The sequence below is a fragment of the Opisthocomus hoazin genome, chromosome 4, assembly GCF_030867145.1.
Source record: "Opisthocomus hoazin isolate bOpiHoa1 chromosome 4, bOpiHoa1.hap1, whole genome shotgun sequence".
NCBI lineage: Eukaryota > Metazoa > Chordata > Aves > Opisthocomiformes > Opisthocomidae > Opisthocomus > Opisthocomus hoazin.
In genome coordinates this window covers 2,221,896-2,248,412 of record NC_134417.1, presented here as the reverse complement: position 1 = coordinate 2,248,412, position 26,517 = coordinate 2,221,896, and the positions used below count along the sequence as shown (strand labels likewise).

The following is a 26,517-nucleotide window of genomic DNA, read 5'->3' as shown; positions in this document are numbered from 1 at the left end:
CTGGTTGAAAACTAATCTGTTTTCAGCCATATGTGTCAGCACAAGGAAGACAGCAGGGGTATTGGGTTCGAGTCTGAGGGCTTTCTGGTCATAATCCAACCCAAGGATGGGGCTAGTGGTTGTGAAACCATGGCTTTGGAGTCCACGCTGACTGTAAATGAGTACAATTATTTTACTTAAACAAAACAGAACTGTAACAAACTTCCTCAAATGTGTTGGACTTCTCTGCCAGCCTCAGATACAGGAATGCCAGGTGCGTGATTTTGCGGGTGTGGTAACGTTTTTCACTCTGTTTAGTTGCGTAGTGTCATTGTTTCTGCCAAATGGTGAGTTCTGCCTGGAAAGACTGTGTGCTGTCAGGTGTTTCTGGTTATGGGAGAGCAAAAATTAATCTGAGAGAATTTTGGTTGCAGACCTAAACTGAACACTTTTTTCCCCCTCCGTAACTTGTTCCTTCTTAGATTGTCTTCCCTCTGAGATTGCGTATAGAATCACAGAATGGTGGAGGTTGGCAGGGACCTCTGGAGATCGTCCAGTTCAACTCGCCTGCTCATAGCAGGGTGAACTGGAGCAGGTTGCTCAGGAGTGTGTCCAGTTGGATTTTGAATGTCTCCAAGGCTGGAGAGTCTACAGCCTCTCTGGGCGACCTGTACCAGTGTTTGAGCACCATTAAATTTAAAAAAAAATAATAAAATTTTTCTTATATTACACAGCATTTCCTGTGTTCCAATTTGTGCCCATTGACTCTTGTCCTTTCATTGGATACTATGGAGCGTTGTCTGGCTCGATCTTCTTTGCACCTTCCCGTCAGGTATTCACACGCATTGGTTAAATCCCTCCTCAGCCTACTTGAATTGTACAGTTCTGAAGTGCTTTGTGTAAAAAGCTGGTGGGGAAACAGGAGTCGATGTCTTTCACGTGTGTATGGTATGGTAAGGAACCGTTACTGCTGCTGGAGATGTAACTTTCCAAATAAAACTTGCTTTATAGGTGACATTAAGCATGCTGCACTCCTTTTGCTTAAGTGTTGACTGATTTTGAAAATGGCTTATTTGTAAAGGTAATTTGGGACTGCCAGGATGGTCCACGCTGCCCCTTATTAGCAGTCACTTGTTTTATTTCTCGCGTTGGACATTTCACCGATATTTGCGCCCTGTCTTCCTATTCGCAGCAGGAGGATTCTCTGTTTGCCACCATGCCACCCCTTTGTCCCATTGGGAGTCATTCCAAGGTGCAGAGCCCCAAATCGGTCACGGGAGGACTTGGAGCTTTTACAAAGGTATTCCTCTTGCCTTTTGCACTGGGACAAGGAGTAGGCCCACCTAGCAGTTGTCGAGTACTAGGACGAGTAGTGCCGTTTCGTACTGCCTTGTGCCACGAACTGTGTAACTTCCAGTGCGTGTAAAACTATTACTGGAACCGAAGTGTCTTGCTTCCAGGGGCTCTCTAGCACCTCTCAAAAGTGTATCTTGTTTTCTTTTCTTTCCCAGTGGCTCTGCCGTACCTATGAATCTTTCTTTTTATCTCCTCTTTCATCCTTTGTGGTTTTTCTTTTAAACACTGTCGTTTGGAGGCTGATATTTTAAAAGCTATTTTTAGTGGGATACAGTTAAAGTAAACTGCAGTAGATCTGTCAGCAGCTTCTTAAAAACCACTTTAGTGATTTCTGAATCTCAGATAGTGCCGCTTTGGAGTGCGTTTCCTTAAATGTTACCATCCGGAATTTAAAGTTGTTCCTGGTAGTATTAGGTGATCCAAGCAGAAGGTGGAAGAACGCTTCCTACCAGTTACAGTAGCTACAGCAGTCTAACACAAAAAACCCCAGCCTTGCTGGAGTTGCTGGTCTTAGAGATTAGATCTAGGACCTGTCCCAGAGAAACGTAAAACATATACACAAGAGATTAATGTCAGCTATAATAATATACGGTATCTATAGCTACAATATTGGTTGTAATTTTGCAGGATAGAAAAAAAAACTTGATGTTTAGAACGTGTTCTGAGCAGGAAGGTCCTTAGAAATTTGAAACCTTCAAGTGTTGTGGCTCCATGCCGAGATGCAGGGCCTGAAGAAGTCAGGTCTGGCCAAGTCCATCGTTGGTATGACTAGCGGCTGTAATACTACCAGCGATTTCTGTGATTCTGTAATTCCTCTGAGCACCTCTCAGTTTTGGAATGCTTTGTATATATAGACACCTCTCTGCACGCACACGCTTGTGTGCTGGGAGTAGCCCTCATCTCAGAGCCGAGTTAGAGCATCTGCGTGGTGGTAACAACCAAGTCTGAGTTTACTGACTGTTGCCTGACCTTTCTTGCAGACAGGCTGTTACAAAAGAGATCCCCAGTGATTTAAGGTGTTTGCTTTTCTTATTATTTGTTATTTCTTCCTATTTAAAAGGTGATAATAAAGCAGGAGCCAGGAGAGCTGCCCCAGCAACCCCAGCTGCCAGCAACAGGGACGACGACGCAGACCTCTGTGCAGCAGTACGTCACTGTGAAAGGGAGCCACATGTTAGCCTTGTCGCCGCAGAAGCCGGTCGTGAGCACGGGCGAGGGGACGGTGCAGTCTAAGGTATGAGGCACTCGGGCATCTTTGGTGTGGTGCAAACTGGCTTTCTTGTGGTTTGATTGCAAGGCCTGGTGCTTGTCTCTGGGGCGTGAGGTTGCTTCTGTCTCAGATCCGGGCAGCGGCGCCGTGGTTAGCTGGTTTCCCCGTGTGCATGGAGTGACTCATACCACGCCTGTCTGTAGTCCCCGAGAAGGGAGCAAGGTGAGCAGGCACTGTTGCCTTTCATTGTGTGCAAGTAACACTTCTGGCTAACCCATTGCAGCAGTGCAGTGGGGGTGGTTTTGAACTGGAGCCTGTCGACCCAGAAAGCTCTTGCTGAAAACTCATCCAGGTCTTTCTGTAAGAGGAGGTAAATTCTGTCCTTGGACTGCACAAAAAAGACCAGGACAAGTAGGGAGTGGAGTGGAGGCTGAGCCAGAGCTAGCATGGGGTGGAAGCAGTCCTACCTGAGTGGCAGCTGAAGTGCTTTATTGTAGGAGTCTGTGACAATGCCGTGCTGCTATGACAGGAGTGACACAGCTCCTGGGAAGGTACGGTAACTGTGCAGTGATGAGGTGACAGAGGTGTCAGGAGTTGTCTCCATCCTTGCCTGTTCCCATTGTGGGTAGAGTCAAATCATGTGCCAAGCACAAGAGACTACATACAGAGCTTTCATTTTTGCATAAGCAAATAGAAATTTACGTTTGCAACAGTTCGTTGTCCTTTTTACTGCCTTATTTGCCTGTTTGAGCAGGTGTGCAAACTCATGTTTGCCCGCAGTTACTGAAAACATAAAATTGAAGCACTTTGTGGATTCAGCTTCGAGGCCATGGTTTTCCCAGGGAGTCTGTTCCCATGAATGTGTTGAAACTAAATTTCTGGATCCCTGTGCTTTGCCAAGGCAAGCTTTATCTTCAGCTGGAATTAAGCTATTGCTTATGTATCAGAAAAAAAATGGAAGTGCCCTGTAATTTTGAATACACTTAATCTTTTATGGGTACTCTGAAATCCCGCTTGTGTTTCACAGTTTATCTTTTTACTTGGGATTGGCCTCTTGCCAATTTAATTTTGTTTCCAAATGAACAGCTTTTATGCGTGACTAGACATGTATAAAGCATCCTGAAATGTCTAGAGGTAGAGGAAGCATACCAGCTAGAATTCCTTCATTGCTCTTGCCAGCAGCACGTCACCCAATACTTATTTGTTGCAGGTTGTTGGCGTCCCAGTTGGTTCTGCTTTACAGTCGACAGTGAAACAAGCAGTGGCTATCAGCGGTGGCCAGATACTCGTGGCAAAATCTAGCTCTTCGGTAGCAAAGGCTGTTGGTCCGAAGCAGGTTGTGACTCAAGGTGTAGCCAAAGCCATCGTGAGTGGAGGAGGAGGGACGATTGTTGCTCAGCCTGTGCAGACTATAACGAAGGCGCAGGTTTCTTCCACGGGTGCTCAGAAAAGTACATCTCAAGGCTCAGGTAGAGTAATTCTACATGTTGTTAATAGCTTATGATGGGTGGACTTTGGGGCTCTGTAATGATTTCTTCAACTGCAAAACAACTGTGTGTGATTTGGAAAACTTTAAAAGGAGTAGAGAGGTCTGTAGGGAAATTCAGGCTGACAGAGATTAGTAATAAAGACAATCTTAACTAATTAGCTGTAGGGAGGAAGAGGGAGCACAAGTACTTCAAAACATGCAGTGTTCCGTGAGTGGAGATCAGACAGATATGCTGGGGCATGTGCTGGAGACCTAGTAGCCTTTCATGGAGCCAGGTCTCACATTTTTGCCCAGCATTTGTAGTCCTCAAACACTCCAGGGGATCCACATAAATCCAACCAACAAGAGTCAAACTGTCGTTATTGCATCCTCACGTCTTCCCCAGTGCTTACAGGAACAGGAGTGTGGGCAGAAGCACCCTGCCTGCTTCTGCACCCAGCTGGCTTTCGCTGAGCATGTTAGCTCGGCCTCTGGACTGTTGGCAGGGTGTTGTGTGGCTTCTGGACTGGAGCAGGCCTGGGGACCCTGTGGCTCTGCTCCTTTGGCCTGCAGCCACAAGTGGTGCTGCACTTAGAGACTTTTTCAGACCTATTTAGAAAAGTACCTGTGCATCACTGGCGGAGTTAGTCCACGGTTAGGCCAGTGAAGTACAGATTATCAAAGGCTAGCTGCATGTTACTCCTAGTACTTTCATCCTGTGCAGATTTCAATGCGTACTGCTTTCTGCAAGCAGTAGTTTTATTTCTTTTTATTCTTTCTTTCTAGTGATGGCTACACTGCAGTTACCAGCCACCAACCTGGCAAACTTGGCAAACTTGCCACCAGGCACCAAACTGTACCTCACCACCAACAGCAAGAATCCTTCTGGGAAAGGAAAACTGCTTCTGATACCCCAAGGAGCCATACTGCGAGCCACAAATAATGCTAGTTAGTCTTGCAGGGAAATCTAATGAGTTAAATAATGTAATCACTGCATAATTAATGTTTGGCATTTTTGCTGTGAAGCATCCTGGTACTGTGGAAGTCAGTAATGGGATGGGGTTTCTTGGTTCGCACCAACACAGTGATGTGGTGCTTTTTAAGACTGAGACCTCACAAGAGTCTGCTGTCTGGGCTTGTGAGTCAAACTTGCTGTGAATCCCTGGAGAATAACATTGCAAAAATAGTTCTGATGGGCGATACTTTGTTTATATAGGGAAAGAATGCTGCGTGTTTGGGCTGTGTAGGTGAAGAGTTTTGTTGGGAGCCTTCTCCAGAATGCTTGTTTGGGGCTGGGGGTTGGGATAGGAGGTGAACTGGGTGTAACCTTTTTGCTCCCAGTTCTGATACTGGCAGTGAGGAAGAGGTATTATTCAGTTTAATATATAAGGCTGTAAATACCAGCAACATGGCAATAGCACACGTGTCACTCAAAAAATAGGTACTCTTGGTGAAGGTATTTTTGGGTTGTAGAACTTGTGATGGGAGCCCCGTTGCTTGAGATTTAGAGGGGCAGCTGGGGCAGTCCAACCTTGACAAAGAAATAATCTCTTGGGCATCGAGGAAGAGCAAATACTTGTGATTTTTGTGACAGAGCCATAAGGTTTTTTTATACTCTCATTGTTTCTTAATGAGAGATAGTAAAAAGTCAGTGTTCGGGCTGTCCTTTCTGGAGGCAGAGCAATATCAAAGTGTCACTGCAAATTACCACTGCTACGTGTCCATGATCTAATACTCAGTTGACAAAATTGCATCGAAACAACCAACAAAAGTAAAATTAAGAAGCCAGTGGGATTTGGAGTGTTTCGAGGGCTTTTGCTGCATATTCATAACCTGCACAAGACCGATGAGAAGACTGTTAATGTGTTGGACAACATCTTCTTTTGATAGAAAATTCAAAACAGCCTGGAATGCACTTTGCTTGCCCACCGGTCCTCTGTTTTTCCCCCATAACCCCTTTTGTTCATGGCATTTGCTGAGCTGTAAGAGAGCACAGCAGTGCATCTGAACTGTGCTGTACTTGGAAATGGTATTATTCAGCTGCAAAACATGTGGCAGCAAGCATCTTGCAAAGTGTTTTCAATTAGTTATATATACAGGGGTGCGTTAGCAGCTGATAGCCTAGTTACCAAAGGGTCGAGTTACCAAAGGGTCGAGTTACCAAAGGGTCAAGCCTTTTCTTCTGGTTACAGGTCTCCAATCTGGTTCTTCTACGAACACTGGGGGAGCAGGAACGCAAAGCACAAGCAGTAACCTGTCACAGCACCTCACCTATACATCCTACATCCTGAAGCAGACACCCCAGGTCAGTGGCGTAAGCGTCTTCATTGAAGCAGGTTGATATTTCAGGCTGCGGTGGCGATATGTGGATATTCTGTGGTTCTGCAGCACATGAAATGTCTTGGACGATGGGATCTAGAGCCTCTCTAACAACCCTTGCCCTTCTCCCCTCTGCCAGGCACCTGCTTTACCACTTGCTACCAGCACATCTCTCTTATCTTACAGAGTAGGGTGCGTAAGAGGTGGAGGAAAGCAGTAGAGATAGGAGACTAAAGGAGAGTTATTTGAGAGGAAGAGCAAGGCTGAGTAAGGAAATAAAATGAGAAGGCAGAAGATTGTGTGGAGGGATTCCTGTGTGGTAGTGGGTGAACGAAGCCTCCGAAAGGTAGCGGCAGAAGACTGATAAGAAGCAGGAAGGGTGGCAAAGTCCTGGGTGGTGGATTGTTAGGGCGCACACCTCCAGCTGTCGCTGCGATTTCTGCGTGCTCAGCTCTGAATGTGTAGCCTTTGTGGGGGGACTAAATACATTTTGAAGTGAAAAGGTGACAGAATGACTCGCTTTCTCTCTTTTTTTGCGTAACCCAGCAGTAGCCTCTCTGATCTTGCATGCAAAGCAGCATTTGTCACAAAGAGTAAACTTCAAGAGCATAAAGTGTGTTAAATTTTAGTGGATGACTCTGACAAGACAGGAAACCGATTGTGGCTTTTTCACCCCTTGCCTTGCCTCAGAAAGTGGTGTTCTGCACCGAGAAGGCTGCGCCCAGCTCTTAGTGCGGAAGCATCCACTGTAATGAGCAGTGCCTTGTTTTAGAAGGTGAAATGTTGTTGGGTTACAGCTAGAGGCTTGTGCCCTGTGTTGACGCTCCTAGATTTCTGTTGACTCTTAACTGTGTGTCAAAGTGCTGACCTCCCTATAACTTACTTCTGGAGCAGGGCACCTTTCTGGTCGGTCAGCCTTCTCCTCAGAGTTCCGGCAAGCAGCTGACTCCAGCTTCGGTTGTTCAGGGCAGCGTAGGAGTCGGAGCACCGTCCACACAAGGACAAGCACTGAAAGTGATAACTGGGCAGAAAACAGCTCTGTTTACCCAGGTAATGTCCAAGTGACGTGTTTTTCTCTTGCCAGTCAGCATTTTGTCAGGCATAGGAACCACAGCCACACGTTTTGAAAGTTTTTCCTTTTGAAGTTGTTTGGGTTTTGTGCAATTACAATGCTGGCTGTACAGTGATAAGCAAAACACAGGAGGCCTACTTTCATATGCAGATATTGGACCACAGTTTTCCAGCTTGATTTCTGTTCTCGGGGTGGGTCGTGTGTAAGCTTGGGTTGCTCATTTGTAAATGTGCTCTGGGATTTCGTAGTGAAATGGAATTAGAGAAGCGGATACAGTCATGTGCAAAAATGTGCTTAAATATTTGAGCCTTAGAAATGGGTCACCTGCTAAAGCTCTTAAAAATTGTTGGTTTTGGTGTCCCTCAAAGGTCCTTCTTTTAAAAGCTACCAAGTGGTCCCTGTGAAATTCAGACTCTCCAGGACTACTTGTAATTGCGCATCCAAAATTCAAGGTTGATAGGCATATTTTTGCAAAGTCAACAGTCTGATGAAGTTGATTTCTGAGGTGACAATTTTGTTCCAGCTATTATTGCCACGGTTTGTCTTTTTCAAAAGTCTTTTGAAAATATTTTTCAGGAAGCATTTTTCTTGTTTGTTGTGTTGTTGTTGTGATTGTTTAAGGTTTTTTTAAGTCATTTGAAAAAAAAAAATCCAGTCAAATACACCTTTTTCATTGTGATGATTTCCTTTTTCAAAGGCTGCACCCAGTGGACAGACATCGTTGGTGAAAATATCAGATGGGTCTATAAAATCAGTGCCTGCTTCATCCCAGCTCTCCAAACCTGGCACCACTGTGCTGAGAGTATCAGGAGGCGTTATCACCACGGCCGCTGCTCCTGCCGTGGCCCTTCCCACAAACGGGGTGGCCCAGGTGAGAAACAGCATTGCTGATATTCTGTGATACAGCATTTGCACTCTGACCAGTGTAATCCCCAGGGAAGGACTTCTACTGCTTTTTTCCACTGCTGGTATTCTTCTCGGTCGGCATTGCTGGTGGGTCTGCACAGTGCACACAACTCCTTTTCTGTTGGATTGTCTGCTGTTTGGCATAAAGTAGTATCTGTGAAGAAACAAGGGGAGAAGAGAAACTGAAACTTGCACTTTCTTGCTTTTAATGGTGTCAAAATCCAGGTAGGCAGGGAAGGCTTTATCTGAAACTGCTTTTGCAATCGTACAGATCAGATTTGTTCAGGCTACGCAGCTTTCAAACACCAGTTCTGGCACGAAAATTTGCAGAACGTGAAATGCCTGAAGCTCTGCAGCCAGCAGGCCAGTGAAAGCCAGCAGTAACTAGGCTGTAGGCCACTTCTCTGAGACCACAGGCTCTCCACGGTGCTTAGTGCCCGATCTGCCATCAGCAGATTTCAGAGGCTGGCAGTGGCCAAGGCTCGTGGTCCTTCAGTCCTGGCCGCGTTAGCGGATGTCACTCCCCTGTATCCCGGGGAGCCATAACAGTGCAGCCTTGGAAGAAGGTGCTTTGGCATCAAGTGGGGAGGAGGCAGCAAAAAGGACAGCATGTAGTTCGCTGGGAGGGTTCCTCCAGCCCTGCTGCTTTTCCCTGTGGGGAGGCAGAGATTAAACAGCCAGAAAGTGGATGCCCTGCTGCCCTCAGAGGGCTGAACACTGGGGTACACGGCATGTGTAGGTGAAGATGCTCAAATTTGCGTTGAATTTTTGTTGGTTTGACAGCTGTTCTTACAGCTCTCGGTGAAGCTGCAGAGATAGAAATTTTCCATCCAGCCTGTTTATCTCATACTTTTTTCCATTTCTCTGCTGATACCTCTGGACTTCTGAGCAGCAGGGAAATATGAAACATTCCTGGGTCAGATTTCTCATCTGAAGGCCCACCTGCTTGCTGAAGTTAAGGGTCCTGGCTCCAGATGCTATCAAAGCAGTTGTGGTAGCAGTTCCTGTGTGCGCGGTTTCACTTTTTCTGCTTGAAACAGCCTCCATTCTGTGTGTACCATCATTGCGTATGGGCTTTTGGATATAGGCCTCTTGCTTCTTAATGACTGATAGATAAACATTTGGTTTTGCTAATTCTAGATACTCCCTTGTTGTGCTTGTTGTTGAATAATCTCTGATATGAAAAGAGATTTGTTACCCCTCTCTGCCTCTTTCATGCAGCAGACAGACAATGCAGGTTCCAGCTCATCATCCTCTGGAACTCCTGCAGCAAAGACATCTGGGCAGCAACACCAAATCTGTATAAGCCAGAGCCAGTCAACTTCATCAGTAGTGAATAAGACTGCAGCTTCCACTGTTGTAAGTGTTGCTTCTCTGATGACTACACCAACGCCCGTGACTGGAAAAGCTGCAGTGTCAGGTATTAAACTCCCTTTGTGCCTTTCCTATAGAAAGTTAGAATCCAGGTGTGAGTTTGTTAGATATCCTCACTGTAAATGGAAGAATGCAGACACCTGCATTTGTCAATGTGTAAAAGTAAAGTCGTGCTTTCTAAAACATATCTTACTAGCATAACTTTTGGCTTAGCCAAAGAGGTGTCTAAATAATTTGGCACCCTGTCACGTCAGTGCACTGACTGTATGTGTTAGAAATAACAACCATGCGAGTTGCCCCTTGGCACTGGAGAGGGATTTTAGTTTTCATGCCAAGTTCGTGTTAGAAGACGCATTTTGCCTATTCAAAAGCACAGTGTGTCACAAGGCTGAAACTCTCAAGTTACCAGCAATACTACAGCCTTGAATAGCTTGTGGAAGTGAAACTCCACTGAAGTCAGAGAAGCTGCGTGAGCAGAATTTAGCTTTGAGGTTTTGCATCTGCTCTGTTTGGCTTGGAGAGGAGAGAAGGGTTGATTTGGGGGAACTGAGGGCTTTGAAGTCAAAATCCATTGAGTACAGTGGAATAGGTTGGATCTGGAATGTTTCAAGTTAATAAAGATGAGGTAGTAAAGATGGACTGCCCTTATGTAGAGGGGAGTTTTCCTTATTTAGTTTTATTGTCTTCTAGTATCTTTTGTATCATGGAGAGCAAATATAGCAGGTTTAATGTGAGTATTATAGGTTAAAATCAGAAACTCTCATTTTGACTAATTTACATGCTGGCGTGTTCTGTTGACTTGAAATGGCTTCATGCTAAGTGGAAACAGAGTAAAAATACAGAAAAGAGAGAGAAAGTGACTCTGAGGTCATCTGACATTGTCTTTTTAAAGCAGCTTTTTTGTTTCCTCTGTACACAGTCTTCCAAGCTCCTCCTTTTTTCACCACTCTGTTTTTCCTGGAGCTTGAAAGTAAACAACATAGACTGCTAAGACTGCCACAGTTCTGCAGTAAGCAGCTGCGTATTTTCTCTTTGCAAACAAAGTAGCAGGGTTTTTTTGTAGAAATTGCCATTCTAAAGAACTTTCAGATTAAAACTCCCATTTGAGTATGAGGACGTTATCTAGATTTTGGTTTTGTTTATGTAACCTGAGGCACTGACTTCATGATGAAAAACTGTTCCTTCGAGAATCCCAAAAGAAGCAGTGGCTATAAAACACGTTATTGCAATGTAAAAACAAGACTGTGTTAAAATTCTGGAGATTTTTATTTTTAAAGGCAACTCTTCAAAGAGAATCTCAAACTTTCAAGTTGTTTTGCGATGAACAGTGTCTCCCACCCATCGGGCTACTAGGGTTAGTTGAAAGTGTTGTCGCCTTACTCGCCGTGCTGTTTGGGTCCCTTGCTGTCCTGTCGTGACACACCTGTGCATCACCCGCTTGGGACATGCCCCAAGGCACTCTTTTAGATGATGCACTTTGTCAAAGTGCAGTAAACTGTTCTGGAAAGAGACTTGCAAAGCCACAAGCATTTACTCACTTGCTGCAGACGGGCTCTGTACCCAACAAGATCTTAGATTCACCGTTTGATGTCCCCAGAAGAGCTGCTGGGGGTCAGCGTGTCAAAGGGAGCCAGCCACCGCTGAGCTTGGCCATCCTGTGTGCTTGAGAAGGCTGGAGGTGGAAGAAGATGCTTTGGCAAGATGTGTAGCAGTCAGATTTTGAATTCTAAAAATATGGGCTTTTATTTACATGAGTCTTAAACAGAACACGCTATGATTTTTAAAAGTGAATTGGTAATGCTAAGTCAGCTTCCTTGCCTGGTGGTGAAAGCCTGACTGACCAGTGCTATGCATCCTTCAAAACCAAGAGACATCTTCAGCAGACTTTGCCTGTCTAGTGCTTGAAAGGCAGCTGTGTTTCTTAAACAATAATAATAAAATAAGAGGAGAATGGAGACTTTATCTCAAAGCATATCGTGAGTATAAAATTACCATCGTGAAACTAAGAAGTCTACTGTTGTCAATGTTCTAAAACAGAAGCCTGTTAAATTTCCAAAGTCTGAATAGAAGTTAGCTATAGATTGAATATGGTTGTATTGAAAATAGCTGGTTTACCAGCTGAAAGGATGAACATAGGCCCAGATCACAGTGCTAGAGTGCTGGCTGTGGTGACTTGAGGTGTCGTCACCATGGAGGAGAGAGCTGGTGGGCAGGTGCCGAGTGCTCCTCGCCCATGGCACCGTGACGCAGCTTGGAGCCGTGAGGCTTTCCACTGAAGTCACTGGGTGCTGCCATTGGTAATGCTGTTAATATCTGAATGTCCTGCTTGTTCTTTTAGCCTTGACTGAAATCAGTGATTTAATTCAGTCCCCACTTTAATATGCTTCGTAGCTTGATTAGCCATCCTTATGGATGGATTCAGTGCATGTTCCAGAAAGACACAGGACACTCAGTCCAGGTATGTCCTTCATCAGACTTGCTGTGCAGCCTTGGGCTTGTCACTTAGTTAAGACACGGTTGATTGAGCTCTGCTGACTGCAGTGGGTTCTCCTGAACTGAACTGCAGAGGAGCGTGCGGCACTTGGGTACCCCAGTGCGAGTGGCTTTGGAAGCACCACGGAGCTGTCGTTCACTGGCTTACCGGACCCTTGCGCTCAAGGTCTTGTTCGGACCAGAGAGTGCTTTACTCTGTGCTGAGCCTGCTTCAGTTGAAAGGTTTGTGTTGCCTTGACTTTTGCTTAAGATCACTTACGAAACTTGCTTTACAAATATCAACGCTGTGCAGCACATAATAGCTGCGCACGCTGTGGTGCAGCGTCCCGGTATTTTAGCAGTCGTTTGTGTCAGTAAAAACTTTGTCTGACAGTTCGCTGAACTGTGGCTTGTTAAGAGGGTGGCAGCGCTAGCTTATGTGCCATCCTGCTTCAGGCAGAAAGGGAGAGAAGTAGCTGGAGATAAACGAAATGGTGTGTTTTATTTAACATTTTGTCTTCCGTTCTTCTTGCAGGGTTGCTAAAAATCCACTCAAATCAGTCTAGTCCACAGCAGGCTGTTCTGACAGTTCCCAGCCAGCTTAAACAGCTCGGTGTAAACACAGCTTCTGGAGGTGTTCAGACAATACTCATGCCTATGAACAAAGGTAAAGGGCAGAGGAGGATGACAGATGGTGTTTGACAATCCCCTGTGACGCAGGGTAGCTCTTGGTCACTGTTGGCGGACATGGTGCAAAGTTAGAGGTAGAAGAAAATGTAGCAAGGAAATTAATCCCTAAACTTTGTGCTGTAAAAACACTGTGTTGCTTCTGAACATGGTTATTTGTCAGAGTGTGTGAAATTTTATTTTTTTTTTCTCTCTGTTGTCCTTTTTTCTTTGTCCTCTCCAGTGATGCAGTCACTTTCTGCCAGCAAAGTTTCAGCAGTTTCAGCTGTCACGGCAGCAAGTACGGTTGTCCCTAGTCCCTCTACAGCATCGATCACTAAAGGTAACCAGGAATTTCTCTGTGAGAGAAGTAGTAGAAATAAGCTGATGCTGCTTTATGTAAGTGGCCTGACTACAAAAGTAGACCCTGTGGCTGTGGGTTCCTTTATTTCCATTGTTAGTAGGCTTTGAATCAAGTGAAAATGGCACCTGGGGACTGGGAAATTACTGGTGACTTCCCCCTCAACAAATCCCAAAGCGCAGGCAAGTACTGAGAGAAACGAGGACGTCTAGAAAGCTGCCATGAGTACCTTAAACATTCGTCGTTTCGATCTGTCATTGCAGAAATACACAGAGCAGCTTGTATTTAATCAGAGTTACTGCTGTCCTCAGAGTAGTGACTGTGGTGAAAAGTACTGGAGAACGCTTTCCAGCAGCGCCGGGCGTAGGCAGCACGTGTGTGTGCTCACACGCCGGCGTGAAAGATGTACGTACAGTAGTTCCCAGGATAATGTATAGGCCAGAGCTGAGACACTCGCAGTCCAGTGCTTGCAGAACGGTCGTGCGTATCCTGTCCCAGATAAATGACCAGACTGCCTGGCCTTTCTGGGTTGGGAACGTCTCTCTCTCTCCCTGCTCCTGTCTCACCAGAGTTCTGACCTAGACGTGGGAGAGCTCACTGATGCCTTCAAAAAAAAGCTCTCGCTTTGAGATGTCACTTCTTGCTGAAACTGTTAGTAGTTGTCCAGTTCTTTGCTTACAAAAAGGCCAACGTACATTTGCAGGCCCTTCGGTTTAGATCAGAGAGTCGTATGCAGAACATCAGCAACTGGTTGTGCAGATTTTCTAACGGGGACGAGATGTGAGCATGTTGAGATTTGGGGGGGGGGGGGAACATCTTCTCTTGGCTTGCTTTTAGCAGAATTGAAGGTCAAATTAGTTCATGCGTAACAATCAGAAAGCAAACAACAAATGAAGTGGTGTTATGCAAGACCCTGAGTGTGACAGGAGTCTCGAAAGACGCTGTTTATCAAGCTGACTGGTACTTTTTGTCTTCTAAAATGCGTTCTGTTTCTTTGAAGTTAAGATGGAGCCTGATTCAACAGGGCAGAACTGCAGTTCTGTGGGTACTCAAGAAGGCCAAGCAGCAGTAAAAACAGAAGAGAGCTCTGAGCTTGGGAATTACGTTATCAAGTAATTGTTCATTTCTCTATAAGGATTTCTGATCTCTGAAACAGTGGGGGAATGGAGGAGATTCTAGGGATATGTGCAGTAGTGTCAAGTTTGACCTAGAAATACATTATAAAATCTGCTGTCCATGCGCTGCTGTATCAGTGCTAATCCTGTTGGGTAGCGTTTGTTTCAGACAGAGTTGCAATATTTTCTTTGTAAATATTTATATGCATGAAATGTGGGGGAAAAATTTGAAGATTTGCAGTTGGTTTGGAGTTTGTTAAAATCTCAAGCTGCTAAAACCTCTTCATCACCCACTGCCTGTATTCCCATTGCCATTGCGTGTCCTTACAGAGGTCAAACTGCCCAGTGAAAGGCAGGTCAAAAAAGGGGCATCTGAAGTGAGCACAACTGTCTGTTCTCTTGCCTCTCTAGTATTGTTAAGCTCATGTGCTTCCGTAATCACTTAGTGTGAGGGCTGCCTTGGTTAGAATTGGAATTAAATAATAAAGATCATTGGAGCATTTGTTCACTGGATGCTGTGAAATCCAGTGCCTTGTTTGTGATGCTCCTGCAAGTGCTTGTTAGTATTTTTTGACCAGAACTCAGTTTACAAAATTTTCTCTGCATCTTTCTTGTAGCGTGTTGGATGTTTCTCCTGCTCGTGGTTCCTCCAGTGGTTGACTTCCCTGTCTCCCTGTTTTGAAAAGTTTTGATATCCCGACATATCCCTGCAGACATTACCCTGATGGAGAGTGTGTGTAGGAGACAGGAATAAATCTTAAGTTATTACGCACTGGAAAATATCTTAGTTATGAAATAACTAATGGAAAATACAGTTCTTGCTGTTTAAATACAGTATAGCTGGTTAAGTAAAACTTACCTAAACTCCAGTTAAGTATGAAGCTTCCCATGCAGTATCCCGTGTTCCCACTGGGACAGCCTGCACTAATAGGTGCGTCTTATCCCTCCAAGTAGTGTTGCAGATTGTGAAATGACGCAGGGGTTTCTTCCAAGCCTGCCCAGAAATGCCTACCTTCAGTTCTTTCATCGTGACAAATGCAGCTTCAGATGTGGACACCTCGGCAAGTGGAGGGGCTGTTTGAAATAACTTCTCCGAACTGGGGCGGAACACTTTATCCTCGTACTAGGATTGCTGTAACGCCTTGAAACCATGCAGTCGTTGTGAAACCTTTTGCATCTGTTTCGTTGCTTCCAACACTAGTCTTCATCGTCACCCTTTCTATTCCTTGCAGCATAGAATACTTGGAGAACATCCAGCAGCTTTTAACAGCAATAGTGAAGAAGGTTCCATTAATTGCTGAAAAAAGTAAGCAGTAAATGAAAAGACTTTGCTTTCTGTTTTCCATGTATCGACAGAATGCCTTGCACACTCTGTAGCTGCAAAAATTATTAAAAGGCAGAATGAAATGAAGCCATTCTCCTAGAGAGCTTACTCCAGGGGTTATTCTGAAGATGCTTAGAATCAGATTCTGCCAATAAAGCCAAGTATTTGTCAGTAGTTACTAACTTCCTCCTGCTTTTTGGTTAGAAATAGATTGTATTTCCTCACATAAGCGCTGCAAGTAGGTCTTTTTTTCCCTGGTTTGTCCTTAATAGGACATTATTTAGTGCCAGGGTTTCAGAAATGCTTGCAAATATGATAACATGGCTCAATATTGGAATGTGTGTGTTGTTGGGGTTTTTGCCCCCTTTTTTTTTAAAAAAACCAAAAGGCAGTAGTTTGCAGAGAAACATTATAATTTTTTATGTTGCTTTATAATTGCATACCTCTTACTCGTTTACATAGCTGAAAATGTATCAGCTTTCTCTGGTAACTAATGCACTTTGAACAAGTGGTCCTGGAGACTGGGTAGGGCCAACACTCTCAAGTGAGCACGGTGAGCAAAGCAGGAGTGGGTGGCACATTAAAGCTTTCCGTTACATACAGCGCGCTGGCCTACAGAGAACGTTCATCAGTCCGTTACTTAGGATTCGTAGCCCCTCCTCATGTTTTTCCCAGGAAACCTTTTAATGGTTTCATTTTTATATTTCAATTTGTTGAATAAAAAAAAAGTGTTTTCCAAAGGAAGAGACTTTGGCCAGTAAGATGGACTTACAGGTCTACATCATGGCAGTTTTGGGGGGAAGAAGGCTTAAAACAGCCTGTAGCCCCAGACCCCTGTATATCCTGACCAAGAGGGATGCTGATGTTGTAATCAAAACCCAGAGCGTGTCTGCTGCACGTACCTGTGCCGTGCTGAGAGGGCACAGCACTTGTAAGAGTTACAGTCCTTGATCCTACAAGAATGAAACATATTTCCCTCCTCTTCTCCACTAAATAACATAAAAAGCAGAATTTATCTTACCTCACGTACTAAAATTGAATATTGTTTTTGGCTCTGTGTTTTCTAGGTGAAGATGCAAGCTCTTTTTGTGCCAGTTCAGTGGAACAGTATTACAGCTGGAATATTGGGAAGAGGAGGGCTGCCGAGGTAATCCTCTCCTCCTGTGTTTTGTATGCAGTCGTTAGGGACACAAGAAGGATTTCTGAATTGTGGAACCTTCCTTGTCGCTGGCTGACTTGCTTTCTGAAGCATTCTGTCGCAGCGTAAATGGAAGCATTCCTTACTGCGAGACATGCTGATTTGTGTCCAGGTAGTGATGACTTGCTCAAGTGTAAGGGACTCTAAAGGTCGTCTCTCAGTTGGTTCAAAGTAAGATGTTTTTTGAAGCATTTTCAAAATGAGAATTTTTGCAAACTGTCCTGTTAGCGCTTTATCCTCGTTGCTCCTCTGTGGCCTCTTATGGTCATGGGAGTTTTACCCAACATGCTTTGTCCATCTTTGCCTGGGATTGTGTCTGCTCTCTGTAGAAAGAGAACTGAGGGATCTGACATAAGCAGTGTTACTGCTGAAATAGATTGTCAGTTCACTAAAGATAAATACTACAGTTAATCTGCACCTTATTGTGCTTGTTGTGTTTAGCCCTGTCGCTTCCTAGTTTTGTTATCTTGCTATGGAGTTGTATGGGGAAGATGTTAAAACTGATCAGGCCATCCGCTGTTGCCAACTTCAATGATTAAAGAGCTTAACCAAAATTTTGAGCAGCATTTTGCTCTAGTGGATTTCCTGCACTGTGCCATCTTAGGTGTTACTTGGGGGATGAGGCAGACAAGCATCTGGGCCCCTGTAAATGTGCGTCCATTTTTCTTGAGGTTTTGTTTGGATGGGGAAGCGGAGTTTAAATGACCTGCCTACAGCTGCCTAATACCAGGATTAGGGCCAGCCTCCACATTTGTTTTTCCTTGTCATTCTCACTTCTGAGAAAATCGTGTTCCTTTTGTTTTCCTTGGGACCCGGATTGTTGTTCTGCGCCATAGTCTGGCCTTAAACATTTTAGCCAGTGTGGTGAGCTTTCCCTTTCGTTTGTCGCAGTGGCAACGAGCAATGACAGTGAGAAAGATCCTACAAGAAATCATAGAGAAGCACCCCAGGTTTCACAACATTACACCCCTGAAAACAAAGCACGTGGTGCACTGGTGTCGATGCCACGGCTACACTCCACCTGACCCGGAGACCTTGCGGAATGACGAGGACTCGATTGAGGACGTGCTGACGCAGATAGACAGTGAGCCAGGTGAGCATGGAGCAAGAGGAAGCTCCTTTTTTGCCAAAAACACTGTTTGTTAAATGGCTCAGGGCTGTGTGTATGCACACACGTGTGCTGCTTCTTCAGGAGAAGGGGATTCTTTCTTTCTTTGTTTTTTAACTGATTCACTCTGGAATAACAGAAGTTGGAGATCTCAAGGGCAAGCCTACAAGTGAGGCTGCCCATTGTCCCTACCAGTTCTGGTGTTCTCTGGGGCCTCTTCTGGGTTTTATTGTGCTTTGGGGCGTTTGGAGGCCCGGTGTAGATAAATCTTAGGAGAGATGGTGCTTGCCCCACAGTGTTAATCATTTATAAATGGGCACACAAACAAAGCATAGCGAGTAGCGGTAGTTCTGCCCTTGGGTAAGCTTAACCTCTGTTAAAAGACTTACCATGCCAACAGAGTGAAGGAGTTCAGGTACAGAAAAGCCCCAAAACTGGCAGCGGCAGCATGGAGCTCAGCAGGGCTTAATTTACCTCCAAAAGTGAAGTGAATTGGCCCGTGTGAAGCTTCATGTTGTGTTGTTACAGTTGCTGCATTATTGTACTAGCCATAGCTCAGGGATCTCCACAGTCCATTTCAGTATGTATTAAACATACATCTTTAATTTCATCCACTCTACACAGTTAAGCTCCCTTGTTTCACCTTCAGATAATCTCTTTCCCAAAGCTGAATGTTCTTCTGTTCTGATTGTACAGGGATTTAAGGTATTTCACAGAAGCGTATGGATTTGAGTATTCTTTGCCAAGTCTGGCCCTGCATTGCAGTTGTTGAAGGTGGAAAGGAAGCCTACGTCCACCTTTTAACATTTGTGGCTAAATAACTCGATTTGTGGTTGTCTTTGAGGAAGAGAATCTGTTTATTGCATAGCTTTCCACTCAAGGTTTTACTGGCTCACGTCAAGCATGCAGAGAAGAGATTACCTTTTTGTAATTCCACTGCAAAACTGTCTTCTGATTTTTCTTAAAAAGCATGATAATACTCCTCACACCGTAAAAGGTGATTTAGTGCCACGCGGTGCCTACATAGTAGAAACTACATTTCTCCAGGCAAGTTGAAGAGCATCAGACTGCTTTGCCAGTTGTCAAAAAGCTGCTTTGGGAATGTTTAGGGGACTCGCATTAGCCTGGTTTTGTTTGAAATGCAGCCTTCTTGGCTGGTGGTAGGGACAGATGAGGGAGAGGACCATGAGTGTCATGAAGATGTAATTAGAAGGCTCTCAATGACTGTTTGCATTTCCATTCATCCTTATGTTTTGTGGGAACTAAGAAAATGACTTCCAATTTCCGTAATTTCTTAGCATATTTGGAGTGTGCATCTGTTTATAAACAGCTTTCCGTAGCCTGTCATGTGTTCAACTGATTGCTCTTTTTCAGAATGCCCTTCGTCTTACAGCAGTGGTGAGGAGCTGTGCCGAAAACTAGAGGAACTACAGCAATTTCTCAAACGAGAACCAGAACACGAAGAGGAAGTAGATATTCTCAACTTTAGCGAGCCATTAAAAATAAACATTAAGAAAGAACAGGAGGAGAAACAGGAGGAGATGAAGTTCTACTTGGCTTCCTTGCCTGCATCTGAGTTCGTGAGGGACACTGCAGAGAAGGTAAGAAGTGAATCGTAAAGCTAGTAAGAACTGCTGTTAAGCTAGTTGTGGTCTTACATTTATTTAGTTGCTTTTCTTTCATCTATATGGGTCTCTGGATGCTTTATGAAAGTTTTTATAAATGCCCTGGGAAAAACTGGGCCTTCTGACTCAGGACAGGCAGCTGCCAGTGCTGGCAGGAGTAAGTCGAGCCTGCCAGCCGAGAGGTGGTTTCAGAGTAGCTGCGTTGCAGGGCTTAGCACCAGAAAAATCATTGTGGAAGGCCAGAAGCAAGGGGAAACGAGGGAAGAGGAGCACTACCACTGAATTCTGCCCTGTCCCATCACGTGGAAGATTTGGCCTCGGTGCTTGGGGCAGTGCTGTTTAGTGGCAGCTCCTGAAAAGGAATTGTGGTAAAGCTAAGATCACAGCAAACTTCTCTGCTGCTTGGGTTTTCTTCCCTCTGTTGAAACTGAGGTAAAAAAAAAAAGGGAGAGGAGGGTCTTCTCTCACAGCAGCAGGAAGGAAAGAGAGGAGACTGACTCAGCCTGTAGGAAGAAGTGCTTGCTGTGGTTCCAGCAGAGACAGGAGCAGTGGGTTTGCATGCAGCAGTTGTGGGAGAAGGAGAGGATCTCCATCTCCGCCTCGAGGGCTGCCATCAAGGGACAGAGCTTTGCTCCTGCAGTCTTAGTCCTCTGCCTGGGTGGCAAGGGCACAGGCATGGCGAGAGCGTGGCTGGGCAATGGAGCACTCGTCTGATGCAGAACTTTTGTGCCAGGGGTACTGTGTAAAGTGGTTTCAGTTGCCATAGTTAGGTGCAGGGAACATTATGAATAGATGGGTTGTATGTATGTACAGTTTTAAAATGAAGCGTCCGTTCTCAATCCAGAGATACCCAATGCAGCCTGTTTTTTGTGTGGGCTTTCTGAAACAAAAATTAAAACCCGCTTTTGTCTCTTCTGTGTTTTAGAGGCATTTCTGCAGGCTGTTCTAACAGTCAGGCTTCATTTTCCCCAGATTTTTTTATTAAATGAAGCCTGAGATGACACTGCCTGAAAGTTCTGCAGGGCCTGCTTGCTTGTTTTTTCACTGCCCTTTGTAACAGATTGTTTCTGTTATCTCATTCTCATCTCATCTGTGGCAAAATGTGGGTTGTGTTAATTGATGTAGTAATTATTTTTTTCTCTTCTGTTTTATAGATAGGGATTTCTTTTCAGCCTGCTGAGGTACAAAAGAATGTTTATGCATCAGTAATAGAAGACATGATTTTAAAGGTAAGAAATTACTTCACATTAAGACCTTTTTCGTAACTGTATTAAACCAGTAATGTAGGAAAAAAAAAAAAGTGAATATCCTTGTTAATATGCATTTGTCAAATCAGGAGATGCGGAGTCTGGTGTCTGACTTTGTGCATGTATAGAGAGAGGTGTAGCTGACCAAAGAGTGTCCTACGCTTCTGTGTGATTTGTTGCCCTGGACACAGAATAGTGATGTGCGGATTCTGGCTCATTCTGTAATTTTGCAAGTACCCCTTCCTTTGTCCTACCCTGCAGAACTTGGAGGGGGGGAATCTGACAGAGTTCTGCAAGACTTGATTATTTTGTGAGAGGTTAGCTGTTTTGTCCTAAATGCTGTTCAGTTCCTTTTTGCCTGGGTTGTCTCTACTTGGGAGACTGCTGAATTCCTGCAGAGAGCAGCAGTTCTCCCCGCTATGAGAGGCCGTTTGTCTGTCATAATCAGTTTTGGAAAAACAGAGACTGTTTCTTACCAAAGCTTTGAAGAGCATGAATTTGAAGTTCTTGGGTTTGGACTAAAGGCTAACACAGATTATTTTCAGCAGTGTTTTTCTGTGTTTCAAGCCAAAGACGGTTTCTGGGGTTGTTTATACAGGCTGCTGCTGATCAGAAGGTCGGTTTTACGAAAGCTAATTAATTCCAGGTCTCACACACATGCACGCAGACTTCTGCTGTGCTCTCCATTACACATCATAGTGGAACTCAGATACAGGTGCATCCGTTCGTAGACCCAGATTGTAGCCAGCAGACTGCTCCGTTGTAACCGTAGAGGCATGCCAGCTCTCTTGACTGAACGTCCCAGAAACCTCTGCTCGAGCCTTGATACAGGCACTGAAAGCCAAGAGCTTTAATTAGCTTTTGATTGAACCTTGATTAAGCCAAGTGGCATATGGCTGCCGTCTGCTTGCTGTCCAGGCTGGGAGGCTTTTCTGAAAGTGTCTTGACACGAGCCGTAGGTCTCTTTTTTGGTGAAGTGTACTCTGTTCTTACCACTGCGCCGGTAAAACTCACTTGGGCGTCTTGACCTGCCCATTGCTGACCGAATACAGGGTGGAAGTGAGCCACAGTTCCAGCTGCTCTTACACCAATACTCGAGCAAATGGCACGTTCCTTTCCTCTCTTCATAACGCTGTCTCCCCATGCTGTCTTTGTCACAGGCCACGGAACAGCTTATGAGCGATATCCTGCGGCAAGCACTGGCTGTGGCGTACCAGACAGCTCCTCACAACAGGTACAGCAGCTCGTTCCCTCTTAGGCCTAAACAATCTCCTCTTTAATTTTACTGATCCACTCTCTTCTGGCTCAGTTACTGAGTGATTTTTATGGTAACGATTAGGCCTCATTTTGATTTCTGTTCAGCGCCATGATTTGGGATAGCTTGAAATGGAAAAGAACTCTATGACAAAATGTTTAGTTTAAATATTTACTTGTATGCAGTATATAAATATTTATGTATATTAAACATTTGTATCTGTGTTATACATAGAAATATTTACACACAGTCTGTGGTGTAGAAGTTTAAGAATTAATACTTCATCACTTGCTTTTCCTGTCCCAGTGCCCAAGATGTTTCCCCCAGTCACCTGAGAGTAGATTTTTTGTGCTGTGACATTTTAATGCTTTCCTGTGTTGCTCTTAACACCTGCTCTTTTATCCTTTTTTTTGATTGACCTTTTTTCTCTCTCCCCACCCCGCTTCCCTTGGTAAATGTATTGACTTGCTGCTTTATGGACACGTGTCTTTTTATGTATTATAACAGCATCTCTGATGTATTCCCCGCAGGACTCCGAGAGAGATCACAGTGATGAATATTCACAAAGCCATCTGTAATATTCCCTTTCTTGACTTCCTCACAAACAAACATATGAAGATACTAAATGAGGAACAGTGAAATAGAGCGGAGAAGACGCTACAGGAAAGGTGGATTTATGACTGAAGTTGGGTTCACAAATCCAGTATTTCTGTAGGACACTATTATATACATTTATAACATTGGGCTACTAGATTGTTACCTCCAATTAAAGATGCACCTTAATGCAACAGAATGATGCTCTGTTCCAAATCAAGTTGTTAAATGTCAGTGTTTACTTGGTAAGTGTACGTTCAGTGGCTGAACAAACATTGTCAGTTTGCATCGAGTTGCTGGCTGTGAGAGACTCCGCAGGCCTGGTCCCTCTGAGGCAGCTGAATTGATGAGTTTGAACACGGTTTTTAAGAAAAGAAATCATGTTTTTTGGTGCATTCTCCATACTGCGGGCAGAGCAGTTGCTTTGGCACTCTGAATGTGAGAGAGGTCAAAGGCAGCTTGTAAAGGTGGGTCGTTTGGGCAGGTGGGCGAGGTGGTTGGGTAGGTTTGGCCATGGGGAAGCAGGAGGCTGATGGCTGCAACAGATTCTGGCAGTCCCGCTCGAGCATGGCGCACGTGACTGAGAGCAAAGCTGGGAAGGCTGATCATGAGCTTGTTCAGCTGAATGTCCCCTGACCAAATTCCTTGCCTCTCTAGAGGAGGCGTCAGATGGCAGCTTTCTCAGTCGCCTCAGGAAGGGTAGACTGGCACATACTCCATCAAGGTGAACAAACCGTGGTCAGGCTTGGTAAGATGTGACTGGCTGCCTGTCCTGCATGGAGATGGAGAGGAGCGAGGACAGTATTCGGTGTTGGCGGTCTCGGACTGTCTGAAACCCTTTAGTTGGCCAGCGAGTGCCTCCCTGCGCTCCCGGAAGGTCTGGAGTGTGCTGGAGGGCAGGTGACCAGCTGTGTTGTACAGGTCCTGATGTTCAGACAGCGTTCACGAACGATCGGCCTGGATTGCGAAGTGCTGTGGGAGCAGCATCACTTCGGCTCAAGTTCTGCTCAACGCAGAGAGGCCGGGTAGGATCGAAAAATCAGAGATTTGCTGTTTGTGGGGAGCTCCTCTGATGTCTTGACTGCAGGAAGAACTTCTGCTACTAACCCCAGCACTTGCCTGTCTCAGGAACATCACTGGTGTAGGAGACGTGTCTGCAGCCTGGCTATCCGTACCTTGCTGGAGAAGGCTTCGCTGACAACATCCTGACCACCCCACATCCACCGCCCGTTTGTCCTGCCCCATGGGGGCTTGCTGGTAGTGCGAATCAGCCGTTGTAAAGCTGGTGGGACTTCCGTTGGACTGTCACGCTTGCAGGGTGCTTGTTCTGTGAGGCAGTGCTGTCGTGTGGATGGAGCATGGGTCAGCCAGAACCTCCAGTGCGCTGATCTCAGCTGGGTCTCTGGTCTGCTGCATGGCCTTTGATTTAATCACTCTGTGCCTCAGTTTCCCCATCTCAGAGCATGGGGAGCACGATACCTACCTCACAGGGGTGTACTGAGGCCTCGCTCATGTTGGTGCCGTGCTTTGACAATACAAAGCCTTTTATAAATGTTAAACTACAGTTACCTTTCCTGGCTTGGCGTAGGAACAGAAATCTTCAAGATGTTATCTTTTGGTGCTTTTTTAGGGGGGGCTAGAAGACAGGTGATGGTAACCCCAGTAGTGTGCAGGAACCGTGGCCGACGGTTCAGCTGGAGGGTGGTTTCAGGCTTCCAAGGAGAGTGGCGGAGGTTTGATGCAGTTCTTAAGCTGAAGAAGGTACCGTGTGCCTCAGATGAGACGCTGCCTGTCTTCTCCACCTTAGATAAAACAGGAGTCTGCAGATAAGCCTCCCTCCGTTCATCAGAGCTGACAGGGAGTTCGCTAGAGTAAGAGTGGCAGAACCTGCCCCTCGAATCTAGGAAATGGGACCAAGGGATGGAATCATTCAGAGAAGGGCTGAAATGCCCCTGGAACGGGCGTTTTGGATGCTCTGGATTCAAAATGCAATCCTGGCTTGCTCGGGTGAGCTGAGTGCAGGATTGCCTGCGCGAGTGAAACGCGCAGCTTAGCCCTGACGCGAGCTTTGCAGCTGAGGGCGGCGTGAAGGGGTCGAGCAGCGGTGACGATGTGCGAGCTCGGTGCTGAGAGCCGGGACGAATCCAGGAGCTGCAGGCCCCACACTTTGTTTGTAGCTGTAGGGAGCTCAGAGTCCGTACGGCTTTTGGACACCGCTGCACGCAGATTTTACAAAAGAGAAGGGCATTTTCAGGCTGTCTGTCACTATCGCTGTGACAGCCTGCAGGTTGTGTGGGAACAGCCTCTCGGGCAAACTCGGCCGTGCTGCGATCTTCTGCAATGACACACGCATTTCCAGCCCCCGTCTCCTGTGGGCTCGGTTTCTGGGATTTTGATAACGCCCGGAGCAGCTCTTGAGAACTCAGGAGCTCGTCTTTGGGCATGTGTTTTCAAATTGTGGCTTCCTTGCCTGTGTCCTGCTTTTCTGTGAGGAATGGAGTTTCAGAGGGAGTCCTGAACCTGACCTCGAAGCAGGCGGGTAAATGCCCCTCGTTCTTAATGTGGTCCTTGCAGTAGACATCTATTGCTACATTTCTGAGCAACCACAGGTTATTCTAGGAGATGCTCTGTTAATAGTGTGTAAAGTTTGCTGAGGAAAAATAAAATCTGTGAAAAGCAGATAGAGAATAACACATGTGTTTAGTCCTTCAGATGTAGGAAATGTTTGCGACGAGTTCTTTGAATTTTGAGAAGTGGCGGGAGGAAGAATTGTTGGTGAGAAGTTCCTGTGGGAATTGCTTGGAGATGAGTTAGAGGTGGTGGAATTTCATGCACCCACTCAGGTGTGCGTGGAACGCTACAGATGATACGGCGTGATGAAATGTTACGGTGTGTTCCTCTGGCTGTGCAGTCTAAAGAGTCTTGATACGACTTAAAGATCTCTTGACAACTATTGCACCTGTTTGTAATGCTGAGTGTTTCAATCCTTCATGTTATCTGTATTATACTGTATAATTGTGTAAGATACGTATGTTTACAATAAATTCTTTTATTAGCTGTGATAGGGTCGTCTTGGCTGTCAGCTGTCGCTCCGAGAAGTTTCTCCAAATCCGCCGACTCTTGTGTGCTCTGTATGTTCAGAATGTTTAGTTAGTTCTGGGTAAACATTGGTAGCTGTGGAATTGATCTGAAGGAAAAGGCCATTTTTCCCTTTTCTAGTTACTTTAAGAAGGTCTTGGTTTGAGGTTCAGGGAAGGGAAGCCAGGAGCTCAGCAAGCTTAGCTCCTCCAACTTTTCGTTCTCCAGAGCAGCCTGTTCAAACAGCAAGTAACTGGTTTGTGTGGAAGGTGGAAGAGCGTGGTGGGGTGATGTTGGTGGCTGCCAGACGCCCATCCAGCCACTCTCTTACTCCTCTTCAGTGGAACAGGGGGTGAAAATAAGATGAAAAAGCTTCAAGATGAAAACAGGGACATCTTGTACCCATTACCATCATAGGCAACGCAGACTCAGCTTGGGGGAAATGAGCTGAACTTCTTGCCAGTCAGAATAGAGTTGGATGGTGAGAAACAAAGACAAAAAACAAACCAAAACGCCTTTTCCCCCACCCCTTTTTCCCTAAGACTCTGCTCCAGTCCTTCACTTCTGACTCCCAGAGAGGTGCCGGGGAGGAATCGTGGGTGTCTCTGAGCAGCCCTAATGCTCCGTTGCCTTTCAGAACACCGCAGAACGCGTTCTTGTCGACACTACCGCCCGTGCAAGCGCCAGACGGATGGCGGCGGCGTGGCCGAGGCCATGAAGGGCCAAGCTTGTGACACTGATGGCGAAGGCTCCCCACCTGGCTGCCAAAGCCCTGCCACTTGCCTGCCCA

At 45.5% G+C, this 26,517-nt stretch overlaps 1 protein-coding gene across 7 annotated transcripts in view; it reads left to right on the top strand.

Moving 5' to 3' along the window:
* YEATS2 (YEATS domain containing 2) overlaps positions 1-25,711 on the top strand; it is a 48,994-nt gene extending 23,283 nt beyond the window's left edge. For 2 of the 7 annotated variants that reach the window (XM_075417559.1, XM_075417563.1), the window contains 18 exons: positions 1,172-1,279; positions 2,396-2,569; positions 3,756-4,014; positions 4,800-4,961; positions 6,206-6,318; positions 7,227-7,382; positions 8,102-8,275; positions 9,532-9,730; positions 12,692-12,823; positions 13,067-13,165; positions 14,184-14,295; positions 15,531-15,604; positions 16,690-16,769; positions 17,712-17,913; positions 19,303-19,529; positions 20,708-20,782; positions 21,961-22,034; positions 22,586-25,711. In XM_075417559.1, coding sequence (XP_075273674.1) covers positions 1,172-1,279; positions 2,396-2,569; positions 3,756-4,014; positions 4,800-4,961; positions 6,206-6,318; positions 7,227-7,382; positions 8,102-8,275; positions 9,532-9,730; positions 12,692-12,823; positions 13,067-13,165; positions 14,184-14,295; positions 15,531-15,604; positions 16,690-16,769; positions 17,712-17,913; positions 19,303-19,529; positions 20,708-20,782; positions 21,961-22,034; positions 22,586-22,694 — 2,529 coding nt within the window. In that variant the 3' untranslated portion in view covers positions 22,695-25,711. Of the gene's footprint in view, positions 1-1,171; positions 1,280-2,395; positions 2,570-3,755; positions 4,015-4,799; positions 4,962-6,205; positions 6,319-7,226; positions 7,383-8,101; positions 8,276-9,531; positions 9,731-12,691; positions 12,824-13,066; positions 13,166-14,183; positions 14,296-15,530; positions 15,607-16,689; positions 16,770-17,711; positions 17,914-19,302; positions 19,530-20,707; positions 20,783-21,960; positions 22,035-22,585 lie in introns of those variants that run through there. The other 5 variants (XM_075417561.1, XM_075417560.1, XM_075417562.1 and 2 more) reach the window with 5 other exon arrangements.
* Positions 25,712-26,517: the final 806 nt, after the last annotated feature.